Raw genomic sequence first — 15,244 nt, forward strand, 5'->3', positions numbered from 1 at the left:
AAGTTAGCATGCAGGTACAGCAAGTAATTGGGAAGGCAAATGGAATATTGGCCTTTATTGCAAAGGGAATGGAGTATAAAAGTAGGGAAGTCTTGCTACAACTGTACAGGCATTGGTGAGACCACACCTGGAGTACTGCACAGTTTCGGTCTCCCTATTTAAGGAAGGATATACTTGCATTGGAGGCAGTTCAGAGAAGGTTCACGAGGTTAATTCCAGAGATGAAGGGGTTGTCTTATGAGGAAAGGTTGAGCAGGTTGGGCCTATACTCATTGGAGTTTAGAAGAATGAGAGGGGATCTTATATTGAAACATATAAGAGTCTGAGGGGGCTTAACAGGGTAGATGCAGGGAGGGTGTTTACCCTCATGGGGGAATCTAGAACTAGGGGGCATAGTTTCAGAATAAGGGGTCACCCATTTAAAACGGAGATGAGGAGGAATTTCTTCCCTCTGAGGGTCGCGAATCTTTGGAATTCTCTACCCCAGAGAGGTGTGGAGGCTGGGTCATTGAATATATTCAAGGTGGAGATAGACAGATTTTTGAACTATAGGGGAATCAAGGGTTATGGGGAGCGGGCAGGAAAGTGGAGTTGAGGCCAAGATCAGATCAGCCATGATCTTATTGAATGGTAGCGCAGGCTCGAGGGGCCAAATGGCCGACTCCTATTTCTTATGTTCTTAACCCTTCAGTTCTGATATCATTCTAGTAAATATTTTTCACACCTTCTCCAGTGCCTCTGCATCCTTTGTATAATATGGAGACCAGAACTGTTCATAGTACTCCAAGTGTGGTCTAACTAAGGTTTTATACCAGTTGAACATAACTTCTCTGCTTTTCAATTCTATCCCTCTAGAAATGAACTCCGGTGCTTTGTTTGCTTTTTTTATGGCATTGCAACTTTTAGTGATCTGTGTATCTTTACCCCAAGTTCCCTCTGTTCCTCTACCCCATTTAGACACATATTTGCCAAGGAGTATGTGGCCTCCTTATTCTTCTTACCGAAATATATTACCTCGCATCTGTCTATATTGAAGTTCATTTACCAATTACATGCCCGTGTTGCAAGTTAATTAATGTCTTCCTGTATTTTGTCGCAGTCCTCCTCTGTATTAACTACACCCCCCAATTTGGTATCATCGGCAAATTTTGAAATTGTACTTCCGATTCCCGAGTCCAAATTGTTTATATAAATGGTGAACAACAGTGGCTCCAGCACCGATCCTTGTGGAATACCACTTTCCACCATTTGCCAATCCAAGGAACTACCTTTAACCCCTACTCTCTGGTTTCTGTTTTGTAGCTAGCTTGCTATCCATTCTGCTCCTTGTCACCTGACTCCGTATGTTCTGACCTTAGTCATGAGTGTACAATGCGGTACCTTATTGAATCCTTATAGGAAATCCAATAAATTGGATATGGCCCAAAAACGGGCGTCGTCAAGGGCCAGTGCTTTTTTTGGATGCGCCCGTTCAAAGTGGTGCCGGCAGCACGCATAATTCGTGCTGCCTGCTCACTTACATGATTGGAGTGCTGATCTCACTGCTCAACGCGCTGCTGGTTGGCTTAGTGCTCAACAGGTGGGCCAATATCAGGTGCAGACTAATGGCCAGTAATGTTTGGCCTCGTCCCTCTCCACTACTTGAAGGGGAGGTGCTTTGATGCAGCAGTACCTCATTGCAATTGGAGTTTGAAGACATGGCTCAGCAGCAACACAGCGAAGGTGTCAGAAGGTTCTCCGATGCGGCTCTCGAGGCATCGGTAGTGGGAGTGGAGAGAAGGAGGGGTGTCCTGTTCCCGCAGGGTGGCAGGAAGCCATCAAAGCACACTTGCAGAAGGCTCTGGCAAGAGATAGCTGCGTATGTCACAGCCAACAGTGTCGTACCCCAGATCCAGTGGTGAAAGAAGTTAATGACCTCACATGGCAGATCAAGGTGAGTGAAAGCTTCAGCAAATGCCATATCCCACCATCTGCACCACAAGCCTCACACACTGCTCAATGCACCACACCCCCAGCACTCCATACCAACAATCTCTACCAATTACCACTCATACCTCACAATCATAGCTTCACCTCACAACCACCACTGCTGCAACACTCACACCCACATCTCACAACCACACTCACTGCCACACTTCACTTTCTCTTGCAGGCCAAGGTGGCGCACAACCACCGCGAGCAGCGGCAGCCAGGAGGCAGCCAAACTGCTTTACAGGCCTTGAGTCAACTGGAGGAGACGGTGCTCGACATCATTGAACAGGAAGTTACCGAGGCTGTGGCAATGGGCAAAGTTGAAGCCCTTGGGACAAAAACGATATGGTCATTCTTAATCCTTCTTCTCACATCCCACTTCTCCCTCATCCCACAATATCTTCTCACTTACAAGCTACTAATGGTGTATGCATGGATATCTTGCATTCCCCCCTCCCCTCACCAAAACTGACTCTTGTGCCTTTCTGCTTTCAGATAACCAAGAAGTGCCACCAGCACAGCCTGGCCCCGAAGTCATGGAGGAGAGTGGAGAAGAACACGAAGGCACACCGTCACTGACTTTGACACTCGCAGACACCAGCTCAGAAACTGGTACTGCGCAGAATTCAGAGGGTAGTATAAATGTGGGACCTGCACAGGGTGAGGCACCGGGCACGAGTGGGCTGCAGCAAGGCCAGGGGGAAAGGTAGCTCGGGGGCCAGCTCCCCAGAGGGCGCACATGAGTTCTGATGCACACGACTTAGATGATGACCTCGATGGGGTGGCCTTGAGAAGAAGAGTGATGGGCATGCAAACCAAAATCCTCAGTGCAATGGCAAGCCCGCCAGCGATCCTCTTGTCAGTGTCAAGGAGCATGGAGGAGTCTGGCTCCAGTATTGGATGGGGCTTTGCGCAGAGCTTGGAGCCCATGATTTCCAGACTGGAAATGATGGACAACTCCAGAAGAGACCTTGTGGTCCCAGCCATGATGCTGCGTGCGATGGGCAATGTTGCGGCTTCCATGCAGCACAGGCGGAAGGAACTCAACGTCTCACTGCTACAGTGAAAACTCAGACTGCTGCCAGCATGGCTGGGTTTACGAGTCACAAAAGGGGCTTGCAGGGTGTTGCAGCAGGCCAGCAATCTGTCCTCCAACAGATTGCTAGGAATGCTGAGGTTCCACCCCAGGGGGAGTGGCCGTGGGTCTGTTGAGCAGGACCCTGCTGTCCTCTCTCAGGATTACAACATTCCTACTCCCACCACTGCCACTCGGCCATTGCCCTTGCCGCCGCTTGTCAGCCAGCCAGCCCAGACTGCTGCCGCCCATACCGAGGTGGTGCAGTCTACAGCCGGGCCTTCTAGGTCCACAGCTGGTCGAGGTCATCCTGCAAGGCCATCTGTAGTCTCCCCCATGGAAACTCAGCAGCCTTCGACCAGCCATGCTGCAGTCACTGGGGGAGCACTGCGTAGGAGCAGTGGAGTAGGAAAGGGCACACAATGACAGGCACTAAGGGATTGCACCAGGGTTATTAGTTGATATTGTACTGTTAATTGAATACTTATAAATTTATGAATTATGTTTGGAATGTGTGTTTTGTGGTGGCTTTCATTTCAACTTTGTGCCCAGGAGGACGCTGTGATGTTCCATGATAGAGGGATGGTATGATGGGGATGTGGCTGATGGGGATGTGGTGAACAATGAGCACATGGGGTTTCATTCATTGGAATTGGAGTCTGATGAGGCGTTCATGGACAGCCTATCAGAAGGGGGATTTGCTGCCTGCCTCCTCCCTTCCGCCTCGTCTTCCTCCTCTTCCTTTAGCTCCCCTTCCTTTTCCTCTTCATCCTCCTCATCTCCCTCGTCCTCCTCCTGAGGTGGTCCTGCAATTCCTGCTGGCAAGGGCTGTGCCCTCATGATGGCCAAGTTGTGAAGCTTGCAACAGATCACAACGAAATGGGATACCCGCTCCGGCGGGTATTGGTCAAGGCAGCGGAACCGTTGCTCCAGCACCCCGATGGTCTGCTTGATGATGTTCCTGGCGGCAGCATGGCTCTCATTATATGAGTGCTGGGCAGGAATGGTGGGGTTGCGTAGGGGAGTCATCAGCCAGGTGGAGAGCGGATAGCCCTTGTCTCCGAGCAGCCACCCTCGAGTTTGATGTGGTGGCTGGAAGATTGCTGACACATCGGTCTGGTGTAGGATGCAGGCATCATGACTGATGCTTGAATAGTGGGCATTGACCATCAAGGAGCGCTGGGTGTGGTCACACACCAACTGCACATTAAGTGAGTGGTAGTCTTTGCGGTTATGGAAGATCTCAGGATTGGTATATGCTGCCGTCAAAGCTACGTGGGTGCAGTCGATGGCGCCCTGCATCATGGGGATGCCCGCTATCCTGTGTGCTTGTCCTGCTTCTCTCTGTTCAGAGAGAAGACAATGAAGTCCCTTCTCTTGGCGTGGAGAGCCTCTATGACCTCCCGGATGCAGCAATGGATGGGGAAATGGAAGATGTTAGTTATGTCTCCTGCTGCAGACTGGTAGGATCCACTGACATAGAAATTGAGAGCCACTGAGAGAGCTGTGGTTGCCCTGCTCTGAGGCTGCAGGTCTGGTTGCAGGAGGTGGCAGAGTTCTGTGACCACCTCCTTGGTGAAGCAGAACCTCCTAATACACTGTTCCTTGTTTAAGTGGAGACAAGAGACGTGCTCGCTGAAGACCCTAGATGGGTAAGGCCTCCTGTTGAGAGCCCTCCTGGCCCTTCTCCTCCTCCCTCTGCGCGCACCTACTCCTCTTCTTCACTGCCTCCGCTCCTTCTCCCAAAGATACTCCAGCGCGAGGGGGGCTGCAAGTAGAACCCCCATGACTGTGAGCAAGTGTTGTGAGCAGAAGCCTTTAAATAAGAATGAAGGTGTTCTCCACTTGCACCAACACTTCCTGTCACTTTAGAAACTTGAAACAAGTTTAGAAAGCTGTAAGAGTTGCTGAAAGTTACACAGAGCCAGTCAAACTGAAAAAGCATGTCAGCTGCAAGTTGTTGCTGATTATCTCTTTAAATAACGCTGCTGGAAGCTCCTTCCTGCTTGTGAACACTTGGTCAGCTGGTCATAATTAACACAGGCCGATAAGTGGAGCGACGAATGCGAAAATGGCAGATCAGACGTCAGGTGAGCATTGCACATTCACTGATGTCACGATCTGCATAATCTACATATCCCCAGTGAGCGCGGACATCGGCAACGCTGCTGCCCAGTCAAAAATGGCAGCCGCTGTGGGACCCGCTGGCAGCAGGCGGAAGTGAGGCGGCCGCTATTCTTTTTCCAAAACGGGCCTTAACGGCCAGCAATAACACCTCCAATTTCTAGACCATAATGTCTACTGCATTACCCTGATCTACTTTTTCTGTCACTTCTTCAAAAAATTCAATAAGGTTGGTCAAGCATGATCTTCCCTTTTGGAATCCGTGCTGTCTACTCTTTATTAAATTTTCAGTTTCTAGATGTATTTCTATTATATCTTTAATTAAGGATTCCAGTATCTTTCCTACCACCGACATTAAGCTAATTGGTCTATAGTTCCCTGGGCTTGTTCTATCTCCCATTTTATATATAGGAATCACATTAAGTGTCCGCTAGCGTTCTGACACTATTCCCTTTTCCAATGAATTTTCATATATACGTTATAATGCCTCTGCTATCTCTTCCCTAACTTCTTATAATATTTATGGATGCAATCCATCCAGACCAGGGTTTTTATCCTCTCTAAGATTGATTAGTTTATCAATTATCTCCTCCTTTCTATCCTAAATGTCTTTATATCTTTTTGATCTCTTTTTCTAATGTCATGTCCACCATGCTGGTAAACACTGAGGCAAAGTAATTATTGAATATTTCTGCCATTTCACTGTCATTACCTGTGAGTTTATCCTGTGTATCCCTTAGTTTCTCTATTCCTATCCTGATTCTTCTTTTGTTATTTATATGTCTTTAGAATACTTTACTATTTCTTTTTTATTCCTTGATAATTTAATTTCGTAGATTGTCTTTGCCTTCCTAATTTTTTTTAACTTCTATCCTAACTTTTTCGTATTCCCTTTTGTCACCCTGTCCTTTGTGGTCAATGTACTTAGTGTTTGTCTTTAGTTTCAATTTTGCCCTTACTTCTTTATTCATCCTTGGTGTGTCATTACTGGTTGGTTTCTTCTTGCTTTGTGGTGGGATATTTCTCTTGGACTCTATTGATCACCATTTTAAATGTTTCCCACTACTGTTCTACTTCTTTGTTTGTCAGTGCATTTTTCCGGTTTATTTTTCTTGGTTCCATTTTCATACCCTTAAAATCAGCTTTTTTCAAACTTATTACTTTGGTCTTTGTTTTACTTATGTCCTTCTCAATCTTTATCTTAAAGTTTATTGTGCTGTGATCATTATTGCCTAGCTGTTCCTCTACATTTACTTCTTTTATCTGTTCTGGTTCTTTTTCCATTACTAGATCCAGCAGCACTCCCTCTCTTGTTGAGCTTTTTATATACTGGGTAGAAAAGAAGTCTTGCAAACATTGTAAAAACTCCATTCCCTATACACCTTCTTGCCAGTATATTTGGGGGTAGTTAAAATCTCCCATGATTATTATTCTATGTCCTTTACTTATATCTAGCAGGGTAGATAAAGGGGAACCAGTGGATGTAGTATATTTGGATTTCCAAAAGGCATTCGATAAGCTGCCACATAAAAGGATGTTATGCAAGATAAGGCTCATGGGGTTGGGGTTCATTTATATGCATGGATAGAGGATTGGTTAACGGACAGAAAACAGAGAGTAGGGACAAACGGGTCATTTTCTGGTTGACAGGCTGTTACTAGTGGGTGCCTCAAAGATCAGTTCTTGGGCCTCAGCTATTTAGGTAGAAAGGTAGACATAGGTAGAAAGAGGGATGAGGTCCTGCAGGCAGATTTTAGGGAGTTAGGAGAGAGATTAAAAAGCAGCACCTCAAAGGTAGTAATCTCCGGATTACTCCCAGTGACACGTACTAGTGAGTACAGAAATAGGGGGATAGAGCAGATGAATGCGTGGCTGGAGAGTTGGTGCAGGAGGGAGGGCGGCTTTAGAATCCTTTAGATTCTTGAGGCATTGGGACCATTTCTGGGGGAGGTGGAACCTGTACAAGCCAGACGGGTTGCACCTCAACAGAGCCGGGACCAATATCCTTGCGGGGGAGGGGGGTGGTGGTTGTTAGTGCTGTTGGGAAGGGTTTAAACGAGCTTGACAGGGGGATGGGAACCTGAGAGTATTTTCAGAAGGGAGAGAAGCAAAGCTGGAAATGGAGGGCAGAAAATTAGTAAGCGAGTTTGGAAGGCAGAGGAAACAAGGGCTAGGAAATCGACAACAAGGCAGTTTGGCAATGCTAAATGGTATATACTTTAATGCAAGGAGTCTAGGAAATAAGGGAAATGAGCTGAGGGCACAGCTAGACACGTGGGAGTATGCTATAGCCTTTACTGAGACACGGCAGAAAGAAGGGCAGGAATGGCAGCTGAACATTCCTGGTTATAGGGTTTTCAGGCGAGATAGAGAGGGGGTTAAAAAAGGAGGGGGGAATCACAGTATTGACTAAAGAGACAATTACAGCTGTGAGGAAGGATGATATGTTCGAAAGATCATCAAATTAGGCCATATGGGTTGAACTAAAGAACAAAAAAGGGGCAACCACACTGCTGGGAGTGTATTATAGACCCCCAAATAGTCCGAGGGAGACTGGAAGTCTTTTCAGTGGGGTTCCACAGGGCTCAGTACTCGGTTCCTTATTTTTTGTAATGTATATTAATGATTAACACTTAAATGTAGGGGGCATGATAAAGAAATTTGTAGATGATACAAAATTTGTCCATGTGGTTGACAGTGAGGAGGAAAGCTTTAGACTGAAAGAAGATATTGATGAACTGGTCAGTTGGGCAGAAAAGTGTCAACTGGAATTCAATCCAGAAAAGTGTGAGGTAATACATTTGGGGAGGGGCAACAAGGCAAGGGAATACACAATTAATGGGAGGATACTGAGAGGTGTGGAGGAACAGAGGGACATTGGAGTGTATGTCCACAGATCCTTAAAGATAGCAGGACAGGTCGATAAAATAGTTAAAAAGGCATATGGAATGCTTTCCTTTATTAGCTGAGGCATAGAATATAAGAGCAGGGAAGTTATGCTTGAACTGTATACAACACTAGTTATGCCACAGCTTGAGTCCTGCGTGCAGTTCTGGTCACCACATTACAGGAAGGATGTGATTGCACTGGAGAGGGTGCAGAGGAGATTTACAAGGATGTTGCCAGGACTGGAAAACTTTAGCTATGAGGAAAGATTGGATAGGCTGGGATTGTTTTCCTTGGAACAGAGGGGTCGGCCATTTAAGACTGAAGTGAGGAGGAATTTCTTCACTCAGAGGGTTGTGAATCTTTGGAATTCTCTGCCCCAGAGGGCTGTGGTGCTGCATCATTGAATATATTCAAGGCTGAGATAGATAGATTTTTGGACTCTAGGGGAATCAAAAGATATGGGGATCGGGCGGGAGTGTGGAGTTGAGGTCGAAGATCAGCAATGATTTTATTGAATGGTGGAGCAGGCTCAAGTGCCGTATGGCCTACTCCTAATTCTTATATTCTTATTTCCTTAAGTTCACATATTTGCTTACATATTTCTTCCTCCGCCTCCTTTCCATTATTAGGTGGTCTGTAGTATACCCTTATTAGCATGAACAATCCTTTCTTATCTCTTATTTTGATCCATATGGTTTCTGTTTCTAATCTTCTGTTAGTTATGTCGCTTTTTTCAACTGCCATTATGTTATCTCCAATTAGTATAGCTTCCCTACCCCACTTCTTCCTTCCCTATCCTTTCTGATTATGTCATAATCAGTATTTAGTTGCAAGTCTGTTCCTTCTGCAGCCATATTCCTACTACATATTACTCGCTACATATTATTGCCTCCGGTTCCCCAGTTTTTATTTTATTTTATATTGGATGCTGTGTACATTGCTGTACAGGCAACTTAGTCACAGTTTAGTTCTGTTCAGTTACAAGCAGCTGCTAAAGTGCATCAGAACATTTTTTTCTCGCTCTGTTGGGTTAGATTAGAATTTCTTCACAATACAGTTGGATTTATAGGTAGCTGTGGGGATCTGTCTCTGTCCTTGGCCACCTAAGCTCACTACAAGCTTGAGGAACACCACATCATCTTTCTACTCGGCATATTCCAGCCGTCTGGTCTAAATATTAACTTCAACAACTTCAGGGAGGGAGTGAGTGGATGGGGATCCCCCATCAGTACACCGTTGGCAGGGTGCTCCATACCTCTCATATTGACTTGCCTTTTTCTTCCACCAGAGTCCTGGGCCACTGGAGCCTGCTCTGCTTTACCAGGTTTTCATGCTTCCCCTCTCCAACTTCACTAACTTGCCTTAACTATTCACACAGTCTCTGGACCTCCTTTATATCTTTTATTTTTCTAATTTCTCTCATCGTGCATCTTTTTGTCACTCGCTATTATCATGCTGATCAGTTAACCATCTCCTGTCCTCCACTGATACTTGATAGCTCCTCTCTTTCTTTTCTTGTGCATATGTTTGCTTTCCCGTTTCCCTTTCCCTTGCTCTGTTTCTTCCTATAAACTTTTCATCTGTAATATTTTCTGGTTCTGATGAAGGGCAATGCCTGAAACGTTGACTTGTTGCTTCTCTCCACAGGTGCAGTGCCTGACTTGCTGAGTGTTTCCAGAATTCTCTGTTTTTGTAACAATGAAATGGGTTTGGAAATGAATACAGCTATCTCTTTATTTAAAAGAAGAGACTCACTATTTGGGCCCCTTTTAAACATCAACCAGTTACAATGTACCAGGATTAGTTCGTCACATTAGGAACACCTGTAGGCCATTCAATCCCTCGAACCTGCTCCGCCATTCAATTAGATCATGGCTAAGCTGCACATCAGCACCATTCTGCTGCCTTGGCTCCATATCCCCTGATACTCTTACTTAACAAAAATCTATCTTGAAAGCTCAAATTGTCCCAGCATCCACAGCCTTTTGGGGGAGAGAGTTCCAGATTTCCACTACGCTTTGTGTGAAGAAGTGCTTCCTGACAACACTCCTGAATGGCCTAGCTCTGATTTTAATGTTATGTCTCCTTATTCTTAATTCCCCATACCTGAGGAAAGCGTTTCTCTGTATTTACCACATCAAATTCTTTTAACACATCAAATCCTTTTAACATTTTACACACCTCAATCAGTTCATCCCTTCATCTCCTATACTCAAGCCAAGTCTATGCAATCTGTCCTCATAATTTAACCCCGTACCATAGTATCAGTCTGGTGAATCTGCACTGCATCCCCTCCAAGGCCAGTACATCCTTCCTGAGGGGCAGTGCCCAACATCAAACGCACTATTCCAGATACAGTACTGAAATACTGCTTTGATTTTTTCTGTTTGTTTTAAAGAGCCAATGGTGATATGGGGAGGAAGGTTCCTGAGCCCAGTGGGGGAGGGAACTGAATTTTACACACACACAAATATTGATGCTGATATTCATTTCTGTTAAGATTTTTTTTTTCAAAGAGCATTTTTGTTAATCATAATTTTTTTTATAAATGTAATTATTAAGAGTGGATCCTGATGGTGAAATTCCATCATTAAAAGAGTTATATTTCCAAAGATGGTGACAAACTAAATTAATCTCCGAATGTAATTTGTAATTGGTCAATGATGCAAATCATCTTTAGACAGCACTGCTTCACACTTAGTACCATGGTGTACTGCTCTTTAGATTACTGGTACTTACCCTGGGGATTAAAGAACCCTGTCATCCAAAACACATTGGGCCTGCCCTCAAAGATCCAGGAGGAAAATTGTGAATTTCTCTCTAGGAACTCTGTGAACCAAAATCCCAATGTAGAAGAATCCCAGGAAATCCTCTTCCACACTGCAGGGACACGAGCATCGTAAATGTTATCCAAGGCATCTGTTAAATTCTGCAATGGAAAAGAGAGAGAGCATTGCACTTCATAGAAAAAACATCATTTCAGCAATAAAACAGGAACAAAAACAAGAGAGGGAGAGACACAGGAGGGATCTGAACTTACTTGAGAAGCAGGTGAAAGAGCTGCAGAAAGACAAAGAGAGACACAGGGGAGAGAGAGCGGCATTAGCCCAGCAGCCAGAGGCTAGAGATAAGACAGTACAGAGCCCGACTGGGCAGCTGCACTCTCACACTGAACAACAGCAGCAGACCCACAATACAGGGGGAGCCACACAGACCGACCAGCACACTGAAACCCAGTCTGCCCCCACCACTTTGGAACCACAGCCGAGCCGTTCACAAGAGGAACGCACACACCAGACACGACCACCCCAGTCCAACACACAACCTGTGAGTCCAGATGAAAGCCACAAACCAGTAAACACCAACAAGGCTAATACTCATAGACTCAAATGGGAAATACCTGTGGGAGAAAAGGCTCTTCCCTAGACGTAAAGTAGAAAAGCTCTGGTGCCCAACAACAGACAGAGCCCTAGAATGGCTGACCAAAACCCAATTAGGCTCCCCCCAACACATAATAATACACACTGGCACAAATGACCTAAGGGCCCAGCAGAAAAGGGTAGCAACATTGCTCGGATCAGTGATTGAGAAGGCAAGTGACACCTTCCCAAACACTAGAATCACTGTTTCCACACTATTGCCGAGAAGAGACTTCAACAACAAAATAATCCACGAGATAAATGCAAGCATAGCAAGAGACAGTGAATTAAAACATAACGTGCACCTGGCCCAACACCCCACCCTCGATGTGGAATGTCTTTACGACCAAGTCCATATCCACAGGAATCGAATGTCGGTCTTTGCGAAGGACCTGAAGGATGTCGCTTTTAACTGGGTCCACACCAAGATCCCAAAAGGACCCCCCCCCCCGATCACCAAAGACCAACGGGATACAGACCAGGACTACTACAGAGACCACCACCACACCAACCGGGACCAGAGAGGATCCCCACGCACAACAACAATGTCGGACCTGCACCACTCCTGTCCTACAGGGGAACAGGACCACCCCCAGCCAGGCAGAGGGAGAGGTGCTCAGGGCATACGCAATACCACAGGCAGAGACAATCCATTAAGAGACATAATGCAGGCGATCAGCAGCATCCACTCCCGCCTTATGGATCAGAAAAAATAAGGACTAGTTGTTAGAAAAAGTTGTAACCAATTATCCTCAGCATTTATAGACAATTGAAATGTTCTTTTTTCCCCATTTAGACATGACAAACACATATCACTATTTATCATATTTTAACCCATCACAGTAAAAGATCAATTTTAGCATGAAATCCTTATATATCTCAACCTGGAATATCCAAGGTCTACGCTCTTCTATGCTTGGCATGAAGAGTGGGACCCCAGAGTTCCTAGATGAGATCAAAGATCTAGATATTATCTTTTTACAGGAAACCTGGTGTAGAGGAGAAGGGCACACTGGCTGTCCCATTGGGTACACAGAGCTGGTGGTCCCCTCCAATAAATTGCCAGGAGTAACCCAGGGCAGAGAATCTGGAGGCATACTGATTTGGATTAAAGCAGAGCTTAGGAATTACATTAAATTGATAAAAAAAGGCGAAAACCACTTATGGCTCAAAATTAAGAGGGGCGTCATCTCTAGCATGAAAGATGTTTTCATTTGCACACTCTATATCCCCCTGACAGAATCCCTGTACTTCAAAGAGGACACCTTCTCCAACATAGAGAGGGAGATTATCCAATTCCAGGCCCAGGGAAATGTGTTGATCTGTGGGGACCTCAACTCAAGAACTGGCGAAGAACCAGACTTCACCAATAATCATGGGAATAATTACATATTTGGGAATAACCACTTTGATCTCCCTTCCCATCCACACAGGCATAACTGCGACAAACAGACAAATGCTAACGGAAAACAGCTCCTGCAGCTCTGTCGAAGCCTGGGTCTGTACATTGTCAATGATAGGTTATTGGGAGACTTCCTAGGAAGATCCACCTATTACTCACCTCTTGGCTTCAGCACCGTAGACTATATGATTACAGATCTGGACCCATCCTCTTTCAGGACATTCACAGTCAAACCACAAACAACACTGTCAGATCACAGTCAAATTACTGCATATCTTGAAAGGACAGAAACAACCAACACAGAAACACAACCCAGTAAGCTGTACAACATTAAAAAATCTTACAGATGGGCCAAAAACAGCACGGAAAAATACCAGAAAGCAATTAGCAATCAAACAACTCAAGCTCTCTTGGACACCTTTCTGGAAAATACATACACACACAATAAAGAAGGCATAAACCGGGCAGTGAATAACCTAAATAATATTTTTGATAATTTGGCATCAATGTCAAACTTGAAAGTTCACAAGAACAAACCCAAAACAAAAAACTACGAAAAATGGTTTGACTCCGATTGCCAGAACATGAGGAAAAAACTCAGAAAAATATCAAACCAAAAACACAGACAACCAGGAAACGAGGAATTACACCTTACTTATTGTCAGGCACTAACACAATACAAAAACACACTCAGAACCAAGAAAGAGCAGTATATTAAGAATACACTCATCTCCATTGAGGAATCCATTGATTCCAATTGTTTCTGGGACAACTGGAATACATTACACAAAAAACAACACGACGAATTGGTCATTCAAAACGGAGACACATGGGAAAACCATTTTGAAAAATTATACCAGAAAAACACACTAAGCCCAGGGCAATACCAAATATGCAAAAAACTGGCAAAGCTCGAATTTGCCATAAAAGATAACCAAAACCCGATAGACCCCATAATATCTGAAAAAGAGCTAATTGAAAAACTCAAGGACCTGCGACCAGGAAAAGCTTGCGGTGCAGACGGCATCCTAAGCGAGATGATTAAACACACGGACGATAAAATGAAATTGGCTATACTGAAACTCTTCAACTTCCCTGATATCTGGAACAAAGGACTCATAACGCCCATATACAAAAGTGGGGACAAAGTTGACCCAAATAACTATCGAGGCATCTGTGTAAACAGTAACCTGGGGAAGGTTTTCTGTAGTATCATAAACAAAAGACTTATAAACTTCCTTGAGGAGCACAATGTCTTGAGTAAAAGCCAAATTGGATTCCTACCAAACTATAGAACATCAGATCATATCTTCACCCTACAGACCCTAATTGACAAACATGTTCATCAAAACAAAAGCAACATTTTTGCCTGCTTTATAGATTTCCAGAAGGCTTTCGATTCCATCTGGCATGACGGTCTATTCTTGAAACTTATTGAAAGTGGTGTAGGGGGAAAAACATATGATGTAATTAAATCAATGTATACAAACAATAAATGTGCAGTTAAAATTGGAGACAAACAAACAAAATACTTCCCACAGGGGCGTGGTGTGACACAGGGCTTGCCCATCTCACCAACACTCTTTAATATTTACATAAATGAATTGGCAAAACTACTTGAACAATCTACAGCACCCAGCCTCACCCTATATGAATCCAAGGTTAAATTCCTCCTCTATGCAGATGACCTGGTTCTGCTGTCACCAACTAAGGAGGGTCTACAGCAGAACCTGGATCTGCTGGAGTCATTCTGTCAGACCTGGGCCCTGACAATAAACCACCAAAAAACCAAAGTCCTTGTGTTCCAGCAAAGATCCAGACATCAGGGACCCAGAATAAATTTCACACTAGGAACAACTAAAATTGAACAAACCACTAACTACACATACTTGGGCTTAAAAATCAGCTCTACGGGAAATTTTCATCTGGCTGTGAATGAACTGAAAGAGAAAGCTAGAAGGGCTTTCTATGCCATTAAAAGATCAATCCAAATAGAAATCCCAATTAGCATTTGGCTCAAAATTTTTAAATCAGTAATTGAACCAATTGCACTCTATGGAAGTGAGGTGTGGGGACCGCTAACACAACAAGAATTTGCAAAATGGGACAAACACCCAATTGAGATCCTACATGCAGAATTCTGTAAAAGTATCCTCCGGACTCAAAGGAAAACCATAAACAATGCATGCAGGGCAGAACTAGGCCAATATCCATTAATAATTACTATCCAAAAAAGAGCCACCAAATTTTGGAAACACCTAAAAATGAGCAACCCCCACTGCTATCATTACGAAGCCCTGAAATGCCAAGAGAGGACCATAAAGAAGAATACCCTCAGTCAACTAGTCCTGGGACTCAGTGAAG

General features: G+C 44.5%; 1 protein-coding gene across 1 annotated transcript in view; it reads right to left on the reverse strand.

The window, feature by feature from the left end:
- The window catches only part of LOC147113152 (dynein axonemal heavy chain 8-like), a 1,456,516-nt gene that overhangs the window by 33,128 nt on the left and 1,408,144 nt on the right, over positions 1-15,244 (reverse strand). Inside the window, exon 63 of the mRNA XM_085998053.1 lies at positions 10,799-10,988. Within this exon, the coding sequence (XP_085854179.1) occupies positions 10,799-10,988 (190 nt within the window). The remainder of the gene's footprint in view (positions 1-10,798; positions 10,989-15,244) is intronic.

This window comes from Somniosus microcephalus, chromosome 9 (genome assembly GCF_052327205.1).
Source record: "Somniosus microcephalus isolate GS21.2 chromosome 9, FLI_Smic_1.0, whole genome shotgun sequence".
NCBI lineage: Eukaryota > Metazoa > Chordata > Chondrichthyes > Squaliformes > Somniosidae > Somniosus > Somniosus microcephalus.